This window comes from Pseudophryne corroboree, chromosome 1 (assembly GCF_028390025.1).
Source record: "Pseudophryne corroboree isolate aPseCor3 chromosome 1, aPseCor3.hap2, whole genome shotgun sequence".
Classification (NCBI taxonomy): Eukaryota; Metazoa; Chordata; class Amphibia; order Anura; family Myobatrachidae; genus Pseudophryne; species Pseudophryne corroboree.
Genome location: NC_086444.1, coordinates 1,055,953,096 through 1,055,968,709, shown reverse-complemented (window position 1 = coordinate 1,055,968,709; position 15,614 = coordinate 1,055,953,096). Strand labels below are relative to the sequence as shown.

At 46.6% G+C, this 15,614-nt stretch overlaps 1 protein-coding gene across 8 annotated transcripts in view; it reads left to right on the top strand.

Moving 5' to 3' along the window:
* The window catches only part of PAICS (phosphoribosylaminoimidazole carboxylase and phosphoribosylaminoimidazolesuccinocarboxamide synthase), a 124,576-nt gene that overhangs the window by 48,024 nt on the left and 60,938 nt on the right, over window positions 1-15,614 (top strand). For 3 of the 8 annotated variants that reach the window (XM_063920873.1, XM_063920879.1, XM_063920881.1), the window contains 3 exons: window positions 4,089-4,160; window positions 4,945-5,022; window positions 13,568-13,660. The exons of 1 other annotated variant lie outside the window; for it this stretch is intronic. In XM_063920873.1, the coding sequence (XP_063776943.1) occupies window positions 4,089-4,160; window positions 4,945-5,022; window positions 13,568-13,660 (243 nt within the window). The remainder of the gene's footprint in view (window positions 1-4,088; window positions 4,161-4,944; window positions 5,023-13,567; window positions 13,661-15,614) is intronic. 4 more of the 8 variants (XM_063920874.1, XM_063920880.1, XM_063920876.1 and 1 more) reach the window with 3 other exon arrangements.

Here is a 15,614-nt window from a genome sequence, read left to right as displayed (position 1 = left end):
CTGTAGTGTCTGTGAGGCTGCAGACGGCAGAGATACAATATTGCGCCTATGCGCTCCATTGTAGCCAACGGTGGGAACTTTGCGGTCAGCGGTGAGGTTACTTTCGGTCAACCGCTGACCGCAAAGTTCCCACCATTGGATACAATGGAGCGCATAGGCGCAACATTGTATCTCTGCCGTCTGCAGCCTCACAGACATTACAGGAGCACACAGCCAATCAGGAGAGCGCCACGACGTGGCGCTCCCTGATTGGCTGAAGGGACCCTCTTTGACAGGAGTCAGGGGGGGTCCTGGCAGTCGGGGAAAGGGGTCCCATGTGTAAATGGGACCCCTTTCAGTGCGTGGTCGGGTTTCCGTTTTTATGTTTTGCCAAGTACGTGGATTATTCAAAGAACACAAGCAACACTGGATTATGTGAGTACAATTTTTTCACAGGTACCCCGAGGATTCTACATGTAGAAGAGGACCGAGCCTCGTGTGAACATAGGTAAGTATGTATGTTTGGAGGTGTGCATGTATGTAATAAACTTATACTGTCACGGTGTGTGTGTCCTGTTTTTTTGGGGGTATTTTTTTAGTAGTAGCACTACAGGTACCAGCGGGCCCGGTTTTCCACCGCATGCTGGTACTTGTGGTTCTCCAAGTACCAGCATGCAGGGGAGGCTTGCTGGGACTTGTAGTACTGCTACTAAAAACAATATTCACATTTGTTTCAAAAGGCTAGCAGCCCCCCATCCGCCGCCCTTGGATGGGGGGGACAGCCTCGGGCTTCACCCCTGGCCCTTGGGTGGCTGGAGGGGGGGGACCCCTTCATTTAAGGGGTTCCCACTCCTCCAGGGTACCCCGGCCAGGGGTGTCTAGTTGGGTATGTAATGCCAGGGCCGCAGGGACCACAATAAAAGTGTCCCCTGGCTGTGGCATTATGTACCTGGCTAGTGGAGCCCGGTTCTGGTTTTAAAAATACGGGGGACCCCTACGCTCTTTGTCCCCTGTATTTTTGGAACCAGGACCAGGCGCAGAGCCCGGTGCTGGTTGATGAAATATGGGGGAACCCCTGTCATTCCCCCCCCCCCCCATATTTTGTCAACCAGGACCGGCTCAAAGAGACCGAGGCTGGTTTTGCTTAGGAGGGGGGACCCCACACATTTTTTTTTTTAAATTAACATTTTCCCACCCCTTACCACTGATAAACATGCACGGATCTCACGGATCCGTGCATGCCTATCCGAACACGGTAAAAAAAAGCAGGTCTATTTTAAAACTGCTTTTTTTTTTACGATTTGTATTTGTTCACGGCAGTGTTTGGCTATTGCCGGCAGTGTTTGTGAAATACAAATGTTAGTAAATGACCAAGTTCTATCAAATAACAGGCGTATTTGACCGATGGTGTATTCATTCGGATTTTTTTCTTTGACTTAAAAAAAAAAATACGAATGCCCTCATCACTGCCGAGATTTGAGTTTAGTAAATTCCCGAGATGACACTTTGACAAAAAAACACCAAATCGGTCAAAATCGGGAGCTTAGTATATATACCCCACTGTCTGGCATTATCAGAAAAATTCTGAGGTAGCTCCGCTTCAACTTCTTGAACCCAGGCTTCAATAGCCTTTGCAGCCCAAGAAGCCGCTATAGTAGGTCTATGCACAGCACCCGCAAGAGTGTAATAAGACTTCAAACAACCCTCCACACGCTTATCCGTCGGGTCCTTCAGAGAGGTGACGTAGTGACGGGCAGAGTAAAAGACACCACCAGATGTGCAACATGTGAGTCCACCGGAGGCGGTGTTTCCCAATTTTTACTTAACTCTGCAGCCAGGGGATAACAAGCTAGCATCTTTTTAGACAGGGAGAATTTCTTTCCTGGAGACTCCCAGGATTCCTGACGTATGTCAACTAAATGGTCAGAATGTGGCAAAACTAATTTAGTAACCTTCTGACGTTTGAACTTATCAGGTTTCTTAGACGTATCTGGAAGTTTAGGTTCGTCATCAATCTGTGTTGCAGATGCTTCTGATGGGGAATCTACATTGGTGTCTGATGGGTCAGTACATATGCCATCTTCATCTGATGAAGTATCCGAAACATGCGTGGACTGTGAGGCAGAAATGACCCGCTTAGATGACCCTTTGGTCCTAGGAGGGCGAGGGTCAGGCTTTTGTTTAACCGAAGTCTGATTTATCTGCTGTAACTGAGTAGACAAAGTATCCACCCATGGTGGATTTGGAACAGGAACAATATGTGATTGTACAGGCACAGGAGGTCCCACAGGGGGCGCAAGTCTCGTTACTAGCGTAGTCCGTAAATTAGAAAAAGCAGCCCAAGGTGGGTCTTGGTGTGCCACCGGTGCTGCAGGCTGACCTAGAGGTACAGAACCCCCATTACCTGGACCCTCAGCTGGAATATTTTCCTCAGATAAATCTGTGGCGTCAGCACTGCATGACACAGGATCAGCCATGGATCTCCCGCCCTGTGATGCAGACATTATTGGTGACTGTAGCCCTAGGGTGTAACAGTACAATATAGCCAGACACAGTACCTGACAAAAAACTTGTGTGGAGCGTGATTGCAATGCAGATCAGAGGATTTAAGTGGTATAAGGTGACTGAAATACACAGAGAAAAATACCAAACATTATATCCTGTGAAACACCATATATGTGTGTGTGTGTGTGTATGTATGTATAATATATATATATATATATATATATATATATATATCCCTGATGCACTTAGCCCCCGTCGGGGTACAGAACATAGGGATAGCAATATGTGTGAGATACACGGAATAGGAACCACACGGCAGCTATAGGCACACACAGTCATGTGTACTATGCAGAAATTATTACAAACAACAATAAAATGGCACTGGACTAGCAATACTACGTGAAGCTATGTATGTATACAGATATAATAATGCACAGTAAACACTGGATGTATATCACAGAATACTTGTACTATATATTCCTGTAGGTATGCACTTGTTCTTAACTAACACTGTCTAAACGACATGTAGAATGCTTAAGTGTCCTGTAAATGCACAGCGCTGATGAGGCAGGCGACTTTACAGAGGAGACAGTGCCCAGCAGTCCCGGAATCAGCGCAGCTCTGTGTAATGGCGCCCAAACGCTGGCAGGGAATGAGAGAGAGAGAGAGAGCTAGAGCTCCAGGGCGGGAACACCTGCTGTAGATGGCGGCTGGGGGAGGGGCTACAGGTCAGAGCCTTATCCCCTCTGCTGGACTTCACCACCGGGTACTATGGAGCCTGTACTAAATGGATTTTAGTAAATCCAACCTGTGCTCCTTGCCCTGGTGGATATAATGGGGTCCCTGCACGGCCACAGTGTCCACGCCAGCGGCGCGGTCCGTCTCCGGCGACCGGATCGTGATTCCGGTGGGTCCCACCTGGGGGACCCTCTTACCTCCTCCCTATCATGCGGCCACGCGATCCAGTAGAGCAGCAGCGGTATGTGTGCTTGATGAGACCGGAGCGCCTCCGCTGTAAGTACCCGGCAACCATGGAGCGGGAGTATACAGCGCCGCTGGTGGAGGTGAGGGAGCCGCAGCACGATATGTCAGCATGACATATAGCACCAAGTGCCTATGCTGCGGCCGAAGTCTTCTTTCTTGTCAGAAAAGCTCTTTTCAGGGCTGCCTAGCACAGCCCTCCCTGTTAGCTGCCTGCAGGCCCCAACTTACAAACTGAACTCCAGTGCCTTGAGGCGGGGTTATAGAGGAGGCGGTGCAGTGCATCCTGGGAACAGTCAAAGCTTTAGCCTGTTGGTGCCTCGGATCAAGATCCAACTCTACACCCCAATGTTATTCCCTGTGGAATACCAATGTACCCTGCTGCAGAAAAAATATATAAACCAAAATGGATTTAAAGCAGCAACATAAGTTCTAGACCAGGCTGGTTTAGCATTTATTTCTGTTGCCGGTACACATTTTTTTTTTTTGTCTAATCCACAGATCATGGACGACTTTGACAAACTATAATAAGTAACCATATTCTCGCAGCATTGTTTTATTCCCTGTGGAACCATCCTGTTATAAATTTAATGGATTTTCCGCATTTATTCTGTTTGTTTCAGAGTGTTGTACGACTGTACTTGCAAAGTCACCTGTGAGTAATGAAGAAGCCAGAACTCTGTCTGAAGGTATTGGTGAGAGATGTATTGAAGTAGGGCGTCACAGTAGGGACAAGGGGCAGCAGACTGTCTCCCTGCACCTACTTATACAGGGGAATGTTACACAAGACATACTGTAGCTTTATACTATGTCACCGTAGTAAGTGTGTAGCAGATTTGTCTGCTGGCTTTGTGTTTGCAGTCTGTAATGTATTCAGTCGTTTCTGGATGCATAACATTCATTGGAATTAATCGATACATGCATGCTAATGTGGGAAGAGTTACATGGATTATTGTGAAAAGAATGAAGACAATGGCACTTTACTTAGTGGTGTGCTCTGCAAGCGGACATGTTTGTGCCATCATAAAAATTAGGAAAGTTCTGTAATAAGATTAATTTATACATTTATCCCTTAATATTTATATTTGAGAAATACAGTGGAAAAATAAAAACATAATTGATTTAGAGCCCCTTTAAGTGCATGTTTCTGAGGTTAAAGTGTAATGATTTCCTATTTGTGCGAAGTTTACCCTCTAATTCAAATAAAATAAAGGTGTATTGATTCCAAAATGTTACTACAAAGTAGTAACTACCGCTAAGGACATTTTTCCACACTAGGAAAGGAAATAGAACAGATAGCCCCACAGTAACTTATGCATCACAGCAATGTTGTACTCGGTACTTAAGGTGTGAAAAGGACCTAGTAACTAAACAGGTTTTGTAATTGTTTAATTACTGATCGAAGGAAACAAAGAAAATATATGTAATTAGATAAATGGTGTATTTGTATATAATGCAAATCAATATATCTGTTAAAAGGTAATCTCTCCAAAGTCCCAGATGAAAATATTTCATCTCCGAAAACTCCAAACATAAAGCAAGAACCTATTTTCAGTGGTAAGATATTCAATTTACCTTGGGTTAGTACTCAGGGATTTAATTTGATTTTCTTTTATGTTTTACGGGTTTTGTTTTTGTTGCTTTTTATACAAATGCATAAAAATAAGAAAGGCGATAAAAAAATGAAAATATTTAAAGTCAAGATAATCTTGAAAGTAGACCTGTTATTAAAGTACATTCTTTTTTTTTTCAATATATATTTTATTGAGGTTTGCAAAGTACAATAAAGAGTAGCAGGAAATAGCATGGGGTCCAACCAATACACCAATCCTAGTTGAATCACAAATTGACCAAACACAAAGATGGTGGAGCCCGAGGCAAAACCTCACATTTTCCATTTTCTAATATAACATACCAAGATTATAGACAATAGAATTATAAAAGTCATGTAAGATAGTGTTCACTCTAGGAGTGAAAAGGGGCAGGGCGCCGGACTCCAGGGGCACATTTGTTCCGCGCGCGCCCGAAGCGGGGGCGCGACCACGCAAATTAGGGGGCGTGGCCACGCCAACGTCATTTTAGGGGGCGGTGCGGCCCACAGACGCTACTATAGAGAGCGTCTGTGGCCGGCGACGTCACTGTTGGGGGAGTGCCCAGCACCTCCGTCGGTGCTGGGCTTCCCCCAGCTCTCTCCCAATGCGTGAATGGATGCAGCGCGCATGCGCACGGCATCTATACACGCCGGGAGGGCAGGAAGCGGGCGGCTGTTCTAGCAGGGCGCCGCAAAAGGGGCAGGGCGGGTTTTGCCTGCTAAAAAACGGGCAGGGCGCGGCGCCCTGCTAAAACAGCCTAGAGTGAACACTATAAGAGCTGGTTTGCAGTATAAACAGTCACAAATCTGATATAAAAATAAAACAAAAATACAAACCGTATAACATTCTAATGCGTCCTCCCCGTCGGGGAACACAGAAACCAAAAACTATAAACAAACAGAAAAAATAAAATAGTACCTGCCCAGGCTAAGGGACCGCCGACCCATCCATGGAGACATCATCAGAGCTAGAGAAAATATGAGGTTGACGGAGAACCAGAAAGCAGGAGATGAGAAGAGGGGTGTAGAAAGCTACAGTGGGTAGCAGAGATCAGTGCGTGAAGGAGATAAGAAAAAGGAGGAGAGATGAGAAAGCAAAAGGAGTTGGGCGGCTATGGGAGAGAAACCGGAGGATTATCAGTCAGGAGTTAGAGGCCGTACCATGTGGTGCAACAGAAACTCTGCTGAATAGCCAATTTTGTTAGAGTGGGTAGCTTATGTATGAATCGACCCCAACATTGAAATAGCGCAGGAGTCAGTGTTTCATTATTGAGAGATGTTTCTAACCAGTCCATTGTGAACAGGAAAAGGAACCTAGAGGTCACCAGATGTAATGTGGGAGGGGTGTCGTGAATCCACTGTTAAAGTATAGCTTTTCTACCTGCCGCTGAGAGAATCACTACCAGTTTCGCATCCTGGAAGGGGAGATCAGTTTGGTCACGGATATGTCCAAAGAGAGCCCAAGAGGCAGTGCATTGAAAATGCAAACCCAACTCGGAGGTACCATAGGCCCTCAGCTCAGCCCAGAAAGCCTGAATGTGAGGGCAGTGCCAAAAGCAATGCATTAAATCAGCTATCGCTGCAGAGCATTTTATGCATTTTGCCGAGTCAGATAAACCCATCAAATGACTCCTCTTTGGAGAGATATAGGCTCTATGTAAGATCTTATAGGACATTTCCTGGTATAGGCTGGCCGGAATAATTTTTAGAGAGGCTGTGAAACTATCCATGACGTCGTTAGGAGACATTGCAGGAATTTGGGAGGACCGTATGCGGGCGTAAATGGTTGAGATGGAATACGTCCCAGAGCGCAGGAGCGTGTCTAGGGAATTAGTAAAGTCTGACGGGTATAAGTGTGAGAGGACTGATTGTATGTAATGCGAGGCCTGAAAGAAGAAGAATATGTGGTGAGGGTTGATGTTGAATTTAGTCAGTACATCAGCGAAGGAGAGTAACTTCCTCCCTGAGTCCAGAAGGTCAGCTATCTGCACAATTCCAGCCGCGTGCCAAGCGGTGAAGGGAAAAGAGGCTTTACCATTCTGAAACTGCAGATTACCGACCAAAGGCAAAAATAATGAGTAGGTGTATTGTAGCTGCAGGGATTTTCTAGACAGCCGCCATGCTATTATGGTAGAAGTCAAAAGTGGGTTGTCAATGTGTAGGGATAACATTTTGGATCTAGTCGCGTGGAGAAGAAAGTTTAAGGATAGAGGGGCACAGAGTTGGGAGTCGATCATCAAGTCGGTAAAGACTGAAGTACCTCTAAGCCAGTCCATGGCGAAACGTAAAAGGCATGCTCTATTGTACTGCTCTATGTCCGGCAGATTCATAACCCCTTTCTCTACCGTCTGGGACAATTTGAAAAAGCTTATTCTGGGACGTTTATTGGCCCAAATAAATTTGGAGATGAGTTAAGGGAAGATAAGTCAGATTTTGAAAGCATAATCGGAACCATCTGGAGGACATAGAGCAGTTTGGGAAAGCTAGCCATTTTAACTAGGTTGCAGCGTCCCATTAAGTTGAGGGGTAGTGTTTGCCAGAGCGTTGGTTCAGTCTGAATTTTGACAAGAACAGGGCGTATATTGTCAAAGTAGAGACGGGTGGGGTCAGAAGGAAGAAGAATCCCAAGATATGTAATATGTAACAGCGAAATGGAAAAGGAGTGTCCCAACCCATGGTGACTTGAGGAAATATGGCTAAAGCCTCTGATTTGTCATAATTGATGGAGAAGCCAGCAAAGTAGGAGAAACGTTCAATAGCATCCTGCAATGCCGGAATGGAGTGTCTCGGATTGGAGGTGAGAAAAAGGATATCATCTGCAAATGCCATCAGTTTAACCTCTCTATTGCCTATCTTAATACCCCGGAAGGTAGATAAGTTCAGGATGTATCGTAAAAAGGGTTCTAAAGCCAGGTTGAAAAGAAGGGGGGAGAGAGGGTATCCCTGTCTAGTTCCCCTTTCGAGGACGAAAGGAGGTGAAGGAAAATTATTAACTACCACCTGCGCAGCAGGGTGATTATAAAGGGAATCGATAAGGCCACGGAAATTCTCGCCAAATCGTTGATGGAGCAAGACTCTAGTCAAGTGGGGCCAAGCAATCTTGTCAAAAGCCTTTTCCGCAGCAAGGTTTATCAGTATGTTATCTGTGAGATTGTGAGTGGGTGATGGCTGCCAGGGCAGTTCTAATACCTTGAACAGATTGTCTATTTTTAATAAAGCCCATCTGCGCAGGTGACACAACACAAGAAAGGCAAGGCTGTAGCCTGTTGCCCATAAGCTTTGTGAGAATTTTGAAATCCTGGTTGAGCAAGGAGATCGGTCTATATGAGCTGGGTAAGGAAGGATCCTTATCAGGTTTTGCTAGAACTATAATAGTGGCTTCGTTGAATCTAATTGGAGTGTGTTTAGAGGTAAGAATGTGGTTGTAAAGAGATGTTAGGGTGGGAGCCAGCTTGTCACGGAGCATTTTATAAAACTCTGCGCCAAAACCATCTGGGCCAGGGCTTTTGTTGTTTGGTAAAGTTTTAATAATATCAATCACCTCCTCAACCGTGATCGGGGATTCTAGGGAATCTCTCTCCTCCTGGGTCAATACCGGGAGGGAAGCTTTCTCCAAAAAGGAGTGGTTCGCTTCTGAATCATCAGGACCCTTGGCATATAGAGATTGGTAGAAATTTCTAAATTCGGTGCAAATAGTTTCGGGATCAGTAGTTAACGTGCCATAGCTATTGACTGCGTTCACCCATGTGCGAGATTTAGGGCCCTTGATTAGATTGGCCAACAATTTGCCCGATTTATTGCCCCATCTATGAAATCTGTTCCGTTGATAATCGTATGCTAATTGGGCTTGCTCCGTGAGGAACGTATCGTAGATGATTTTGGCAGAGAGATAGGCCTCTTTGTGTGCGGGGGTATCGTGTTGGGTATACCTCTGATACGCTGAGGTAAGAGTGGCACTTAGGGTCTGCAATTGGGAAGTAAACTTCTTCCGTTTGAAATGAGTATAAGACATTACGTGTCCTCGGAGGACTGCCTTGGCTGCGCCCCAGAATATTGTCGAGTCCGAGCACTGATCGCTATTATCTAAGTTGTAGGTAAGCCAGGATTGCTTTAAATGTAAGAGGAAATCAGTGGAGTGGCGTAGATAAGCAGGGAAGCACCACCTAGGATTATTACGTGGAGGCAGAGTTAATTGGATGTGGAGAGAAATCGGGGCATGGTCAGAAATAATGATATTCTCAATGGAGGTGTGGATAACCTTGGGGAGAAGGCCAGTGGTGGTAAAAATGTAATCAATTCTAGAGTGAGAGGAATGAGGATGGGAATAAAAAGTGAAGTCTTTCAGAGTGGGATGGAGGATGCGCCAGGGATCTAATAGGTCCAATTGTGTGCAAAAGGAGGAAAGTAGCAGAGCATGGGGTGTGTTAGAGGAGGTACTTACCCCGGATCTATCCATGGATGGGTCAGCTACCAAATTGAAGTCCCCACTGATAATCAGGTTTGTACTACCCAATTGAGGAAGGTCGTTAGGAGATCTGCAAAAAAGGAGTCAGGTGAAACTTTGGGTGCATAAATATTAAGAAGGGTATAAACAGTGTTATTGACAGTGATGTCTAATAGTAAGAATCTACCCCCAGGATCACAAAGTTTTCTCAGTATAGAGCATTGTAGATTGGTATGTATTAATATCGCTACCCCCCTAGATTTGGAATGATACGGAGACGAGATACCCTACGTGCTCCATGGATCGGAGACTGTATGTCTAGGGTCGTCCAACCAGTGCGTCTCCTGAAGGAAGACGATATGGGGGGACATGCATTTCAGGTGGGATACCACCTTCTTTCGTTTGACCGGGTGATTTAGGCCCTCCACGTTCCAAGAGACTATTCGGAGTGATGTGGCATCTGGGACTCCGTCTACATGAGATAGTGGGTGGGCGTCAGAGGACATATCAACCCACCCCTACCAGGCAAAACATTAGCAGAAAAATGTGAAAGGTAAAGTAGGGTCCCACCCCGTCCCAGCGAGCGGGGGAGGGTTTCCCCAATGGAGGGTAGGGGCCCCGGCCTAGGCAGATAAATGTAACAAAACTTATAAACATAAACAGAGACAACAAGGAATAACAAGAAAAAGATTTAAAAAAACAAATCTCGAGTATGTAATGGTTACACTCAAGGCAGTTCGTAAGTGAGACCCGTGGTCAGGCTCGGGTGGTAGAAAGTCAAAAGCAGACAGGATCAGGCATCATTCATCTGTTGGCAAGAGAGAAATGCTGCCCGGCCTCCCCAGGATCATCAAAGACCCGCGGCTTGCCATCCTCGAAGACCCTGAGGCGAGCCGGGTAAAGGAGGGAGAATCTGATCTTTGCTTCAAATAGATGCTTGCAGATAGGAGCAAACTCTCTGCGTCTCGCAGCCACCAGCGCAGAAAAGTCCTGAAAGATGAGGAGACGGTCACCATTGATTGAGGGGCTACCAGCCTTGCGGTAACGGTCAAGAAGTCTCGATTTGTCCGCATAATTCAGGATCCTCATTATGACCGGGCGAGGGCGCCCAGAAGAATTCCTGCGCTCAGGCCCCAATCTATGGACTCTTTCGATGGCGAGGGGGATTCCTTTTAGATCCATAGAAAGTTGCTCTGGAATGCCCGATGAAGGAGATCCAGGAGCTCATGACCTTTTATCGACTCTGGGATGCCTATGACCCTTAGGTTATTACGTCTGCTGCAATTTTCGAGGTCACCTAGCTTCTCTGAGAGGTCAGAGACCTCTAATTGTTTGGCCTGTAGAGAGCGTTGCGCCTCCTCCAAGTTGTCTTCTAGGGTTGATATCCTCTGCTCCGCTTCGTCCAGGCGAGTGGAGTGTTGACTGAGCAGGGTCGAGGAGGATTCTATGGCTTCCTTGATGCCTGCCAACTTTTCGTCGAGGAGTGGCCCTAAGACCGCTAGCAGGTCCTTGTGTTTCGTCTTAGGTTGTTTCACAGGTGGTCGTGATTTGCGAGAACGCTGAGATAGTGAGTGAGTGGTCGGAGTCAGATGAATCGCCACAGGGAGTGTCCTCTCGGGAATGCTGAGTAGTGCCTGTGGACATTACGGGAAGAGGTATCAGGAACTTTTCCATGCAGGGGTAGTTTATGAGGGCAAGTTTTGAGGCACAGAGAGCTCGAATAGTAAAGAATATAACGGTTCTCACTTACAAGGCATACGTATTCAAAGTAAACACATTTTGGTCACGTCCCTCGGAAAGTGAGAGAGGTGTGAGGTTCCCCCAGCCGGGAGTATAGATGATGTTAGGTACAGCGTGTTCCCACCCGAATTTTCGAGGTATGCAGGCATACGGGGGAGGAATGAAGAGAGTGATTGCGGAATAATACAGTAGAGGGGCAAAGAGTGTCCGCATCCAGCAGGAATCGAGGGTCGTCTCCAGGCCCAGCGGGTATTGAATAGATGAAAGAGGCTGGCTGGCTAATAAAATCAGATATAACCAAAGGGTCAGCAGGATAGCGTCAATAGCAGCCCCGAGTTGTGTAGGTAAGTCAGGACAAGTGGGGTGACAGCTGGGCTTTCTCCGCACAGATAGCGGCAGCATGTTGCGTTGGATGCCGGGGTGAGCACAGACCCCACTGCCAGGGCCCGTCCCGCGGCCCAGCGGAGCGGAGGCATAGAGGAGATCCCGGTTGCAGGGACGTTCCAGGCCCCCTTTATGGCGGTCACCCGGTATACTACTGCTGGGATACAGATGAGGGAGGGAATGCTGCGAAGGGCTGTAGGAGGACTCCCAGGAGAGCCGTGAGGAGTGGGGAGCCAGGTGCTGCAAGATGGAGGTAGCCGTTTATCTGGAGGGCCGGTTGGATCGCGGTAGGCTGAAGGCCGCGGGCGGGAAAGTCTCCTCCGGCAGCGGGAGTGAGGTACCTACTGCTGGGCCGGCGGCTGTGAGACTGTTCCCCGTGTTAGGGAGGCATCGGGCACTCGCTCGCCGCAACAGTCCGTCCCGCGGTGCAGCGGGCGGGCGCCTTCATCACAGCTCCAGCGACGAGGTGAGGGCCAGGCCTCCCCCACGGCGGCTCCCGGACCCGGAGTCAAGCGGCCACAGGGTGTGATGTGCAGCGCCGCGTGTCCGTCCCAGCAAGGCCGCCCAGAAGCGCCGCGAGGATTGTAGGTAGGCTGAGTGATGCGGGCATAGCGTGTCCGGGGGCCGGCGGGTCAGCTTCAAAATCGAGGTCCTGGCTTCGGCGTGGGGGCCATGCCGCAATCCGCGGGAGCATCTACGGCGCTCCCCGATTCCGCGGCTCAGGCCAGCAATGACATGGAGGGGTTATGAAGGGGCTTGAGGGAGCAGGATAGTGGAAAGGAGCGGGTCTGGGCAGCAAGGAGGGCAGGGGAGATGTTAAAGCAGGAGCCTTGAGAAGCTGCGATGCTCTCCTCCATTGCCAGGCCACGCCCCCTAAAGTACATTCTTAATCTGTGTGGTATCTTTATTATACTGTGAAAAACTATTGGTTACCTCCTGTAAAGAAAAGTTTCCTCTGTTTCCTTTCTTCATTCTGGAGAGAGTCCAGTAGTGAGCGCATTATATATACTAATTGATTTATTATTTAATAATTGTTATTTATATAGCACACGTATATTCCCTGGTGCTTAATACCCCATTCACACTGCCAATGCCGGATCCCACCCAGGAATTGGAAACGGGTCCTTCCCGGGTGGGATCCGGCATTAGCAGCTGATGCAGGCTTCCCCCAACCTTGCAATATGCCGGGCGGGTTGTCATAGCAAGGGGTGTGGCGGCGGGGGCGGAGGTGGAGGCGGCGCTGGGAGATGAGATCATCTCCGCGCCGCCTCTCCCTGCTGTAGTAAATGGGTCCCGGGACGCATTGACCCGGGAGCCCGTTTACGCAGCCACTGACCCGGTATTCAACCCGGGTATAACACTGCTTTATTCCTGGGTTGAATTGCCGGCTCAGGCGACCTGCGATTTCGGCTATGCCCCTTTCACACCGCACGCCGACCCGGCAATATGCCGGGTTGATACCGGGTTATTTGTGCGGTGTGAAAGGGGTATTACAGAGAATATTTGGACATTCACATCAGTCCCTGCCCCAGTGGAACTTCCAACCTATATTCCCTACCACATGTACAAACATACTCGTATACACTAGGGTTCATTTTTTTTTTTTGTCAGAAACCAAATAACCTACCAGGGTGTTTTTGGATTATGAGAGGAAACCGCAGAACTTGGGGGAAACCCACTCAAACATGGGGATAACATATAAACTCCAAACAAATAGGGCCTTGATGAACAGTATTTGCATCTGTTTCCTTCCACACTCCGAAAACTGTATTAACCCTATTTTGTATGTAGTCGAGAAATATTGCAAGCTCTAATGGGACAGCTAGAAATGATTCTTTGTAAAGCACTGTGCACTATGCATGTGCTATATAAATAAAGGACAATGAATGTATACAATACTAGTGAAATAGCTTATTAATGATTGAACATATTATTATCTATAGACCACCCTTCTGACTCGGAGGGAGCTGAACAGCCCTTGTCTTCCAGAGAAAATGTGACCATGACCGTTGTAAAAGAAGAAACGTCACAAGTAGGTAAGTGGTTCCAGGGGTGGATTAGGGCCCCTTGGCAGCAAATGTGTTGTGGCCCCTATTAATAAAAAGATCAAAGTGATCATTTTGGATAGATAGATAGATTAGATAGATATTTCAGTATTATGTCCGCACTCTCATCTGTAAAGCTGTCATCAGTGGGGTGCACAACAAGAAAGCCTGATAGGGTTTTCACATATATCAATTAGTATAAGACTATTAAGTCTTAACAGAGGGTACTCTGTAGATTTTTATTAGAACATCAGGTCTATGTCGACGTTTCGGCACAAATTGCCTTTCTCAAGACACCCATCCAGGGCAACCGTCCAGCATGTCAAATGTAGGCATACTGACACAGCAACCTGACAGGCCCCCTTTATATAGCACAGCACATCAGCCAAATTACCATAATTAATTGTTAAATGACCGGAAGTGACCATGGACACAAGGAAAACATCACATCCTTCTAGCACTGAAATATCAAAATATGTACATATACCCAGTCATACCAACTATAGCCGTTCAATCCATATTGTGTACTTACAACTCTGCTAGATATACATACAATAGTATAGTAATCGTTACGGCACAGGCGGAAGCGCCTCACTTGCGCTCCACCGGCCGTTCTGGCTGCGTTCCATCATCGTGTGGGCGGAAGTACGTGATCAGCGTCATCTTAGGCGGAAGCGCGTAATTTGCGTTCCACCCGCAGTGCGTTCCAGCATTTGTTAAAGATGGTACCATATCGGATTACAGCTACAGTAGATATTACTGGCATACGTTCCTTGTATATTCACATTACACATCACCATATACATAACTGTATTAGCGTAATAGGTAAATAGAGTAGGATCCGGACATTGTTAATTCCACCCAAGGTAACATTCAAGATCTAACAACTCAATACTATCCATATATATTTATAACTGTCACATAGTCTCTAAAATCTCAAGGGCAGAGTGTGATGTGTCATATATCCGTTGCGTTCACTGTCACTATCCGGCCAGTATAAATCCCATAAGGAAAACATATGTTAACAAAAGCGCTATATGTATATATTAAATACCAATTGATATTAATTAATTTTTATATGCCCAGCCACACAAAGGAGCCCGTCAGAGACCAATAGTACATCAAAACAGTCATAGTCCATATACCAATACAGAGATACCAAAAAGAACCAATTCTATAGTATATACATAAAAATGATGTGTATTCGGCTGTGCGCATATTACCAGGATATACGTAAGGTTGAAACACCAGTGGTTAAAAGAATAGCCTATACATTCAATCAAATTGAATCAGATTACATTATGGTGCACTTCCCATTAAAGTCTCAAGGAATCATAATATTGATTCCCACGGATTTATGAATATCATTACTGGATAAAGAAGTTGAAGGGATTGTGTTCATTCAACCCACGGGGTACGATAGTGTCCAGCTTATAAATCCAGCGAGATTCCAGCTTCTTTAATTTCAACACCCGATCCTCTCCTTTTTGTAGTTCTTGAACTTGGTCAATGACCATAGTGTTGAGACTTGGTGATTGTGTTCCAAGAAATGTTTTGCCACCGGTTTATCAGTCTCCTTTGTCTCAATGGCCAATCTAATCGAGTATCTGTGATTGGCCATTCTATCTCTGAACGGTCTCTTGGTCATGCCAATGTAATAGAGGCCGCACGGGCAGGTCACAAAGTAGATCACAAAGGCACTTGTGCATGTCAGATTATAGCGAATAGGGATCTTTACACCACTATGTGGGTGTCGAAACTATTTACCACTGATCATAGAATTGCACGTGGTGCACCCCTTGCATTTGAAGCAACCAGTTCTTCCTGATCTTAACCAATGGGTAGGCTGTTGTGACGGTTGCATAGTAGGTCGCATCAATAACTGGCGCAAATTGGGGCCTCTCCGATAAGCATTCATCAGTGGTTTAGATCCACGTAGCTTTAA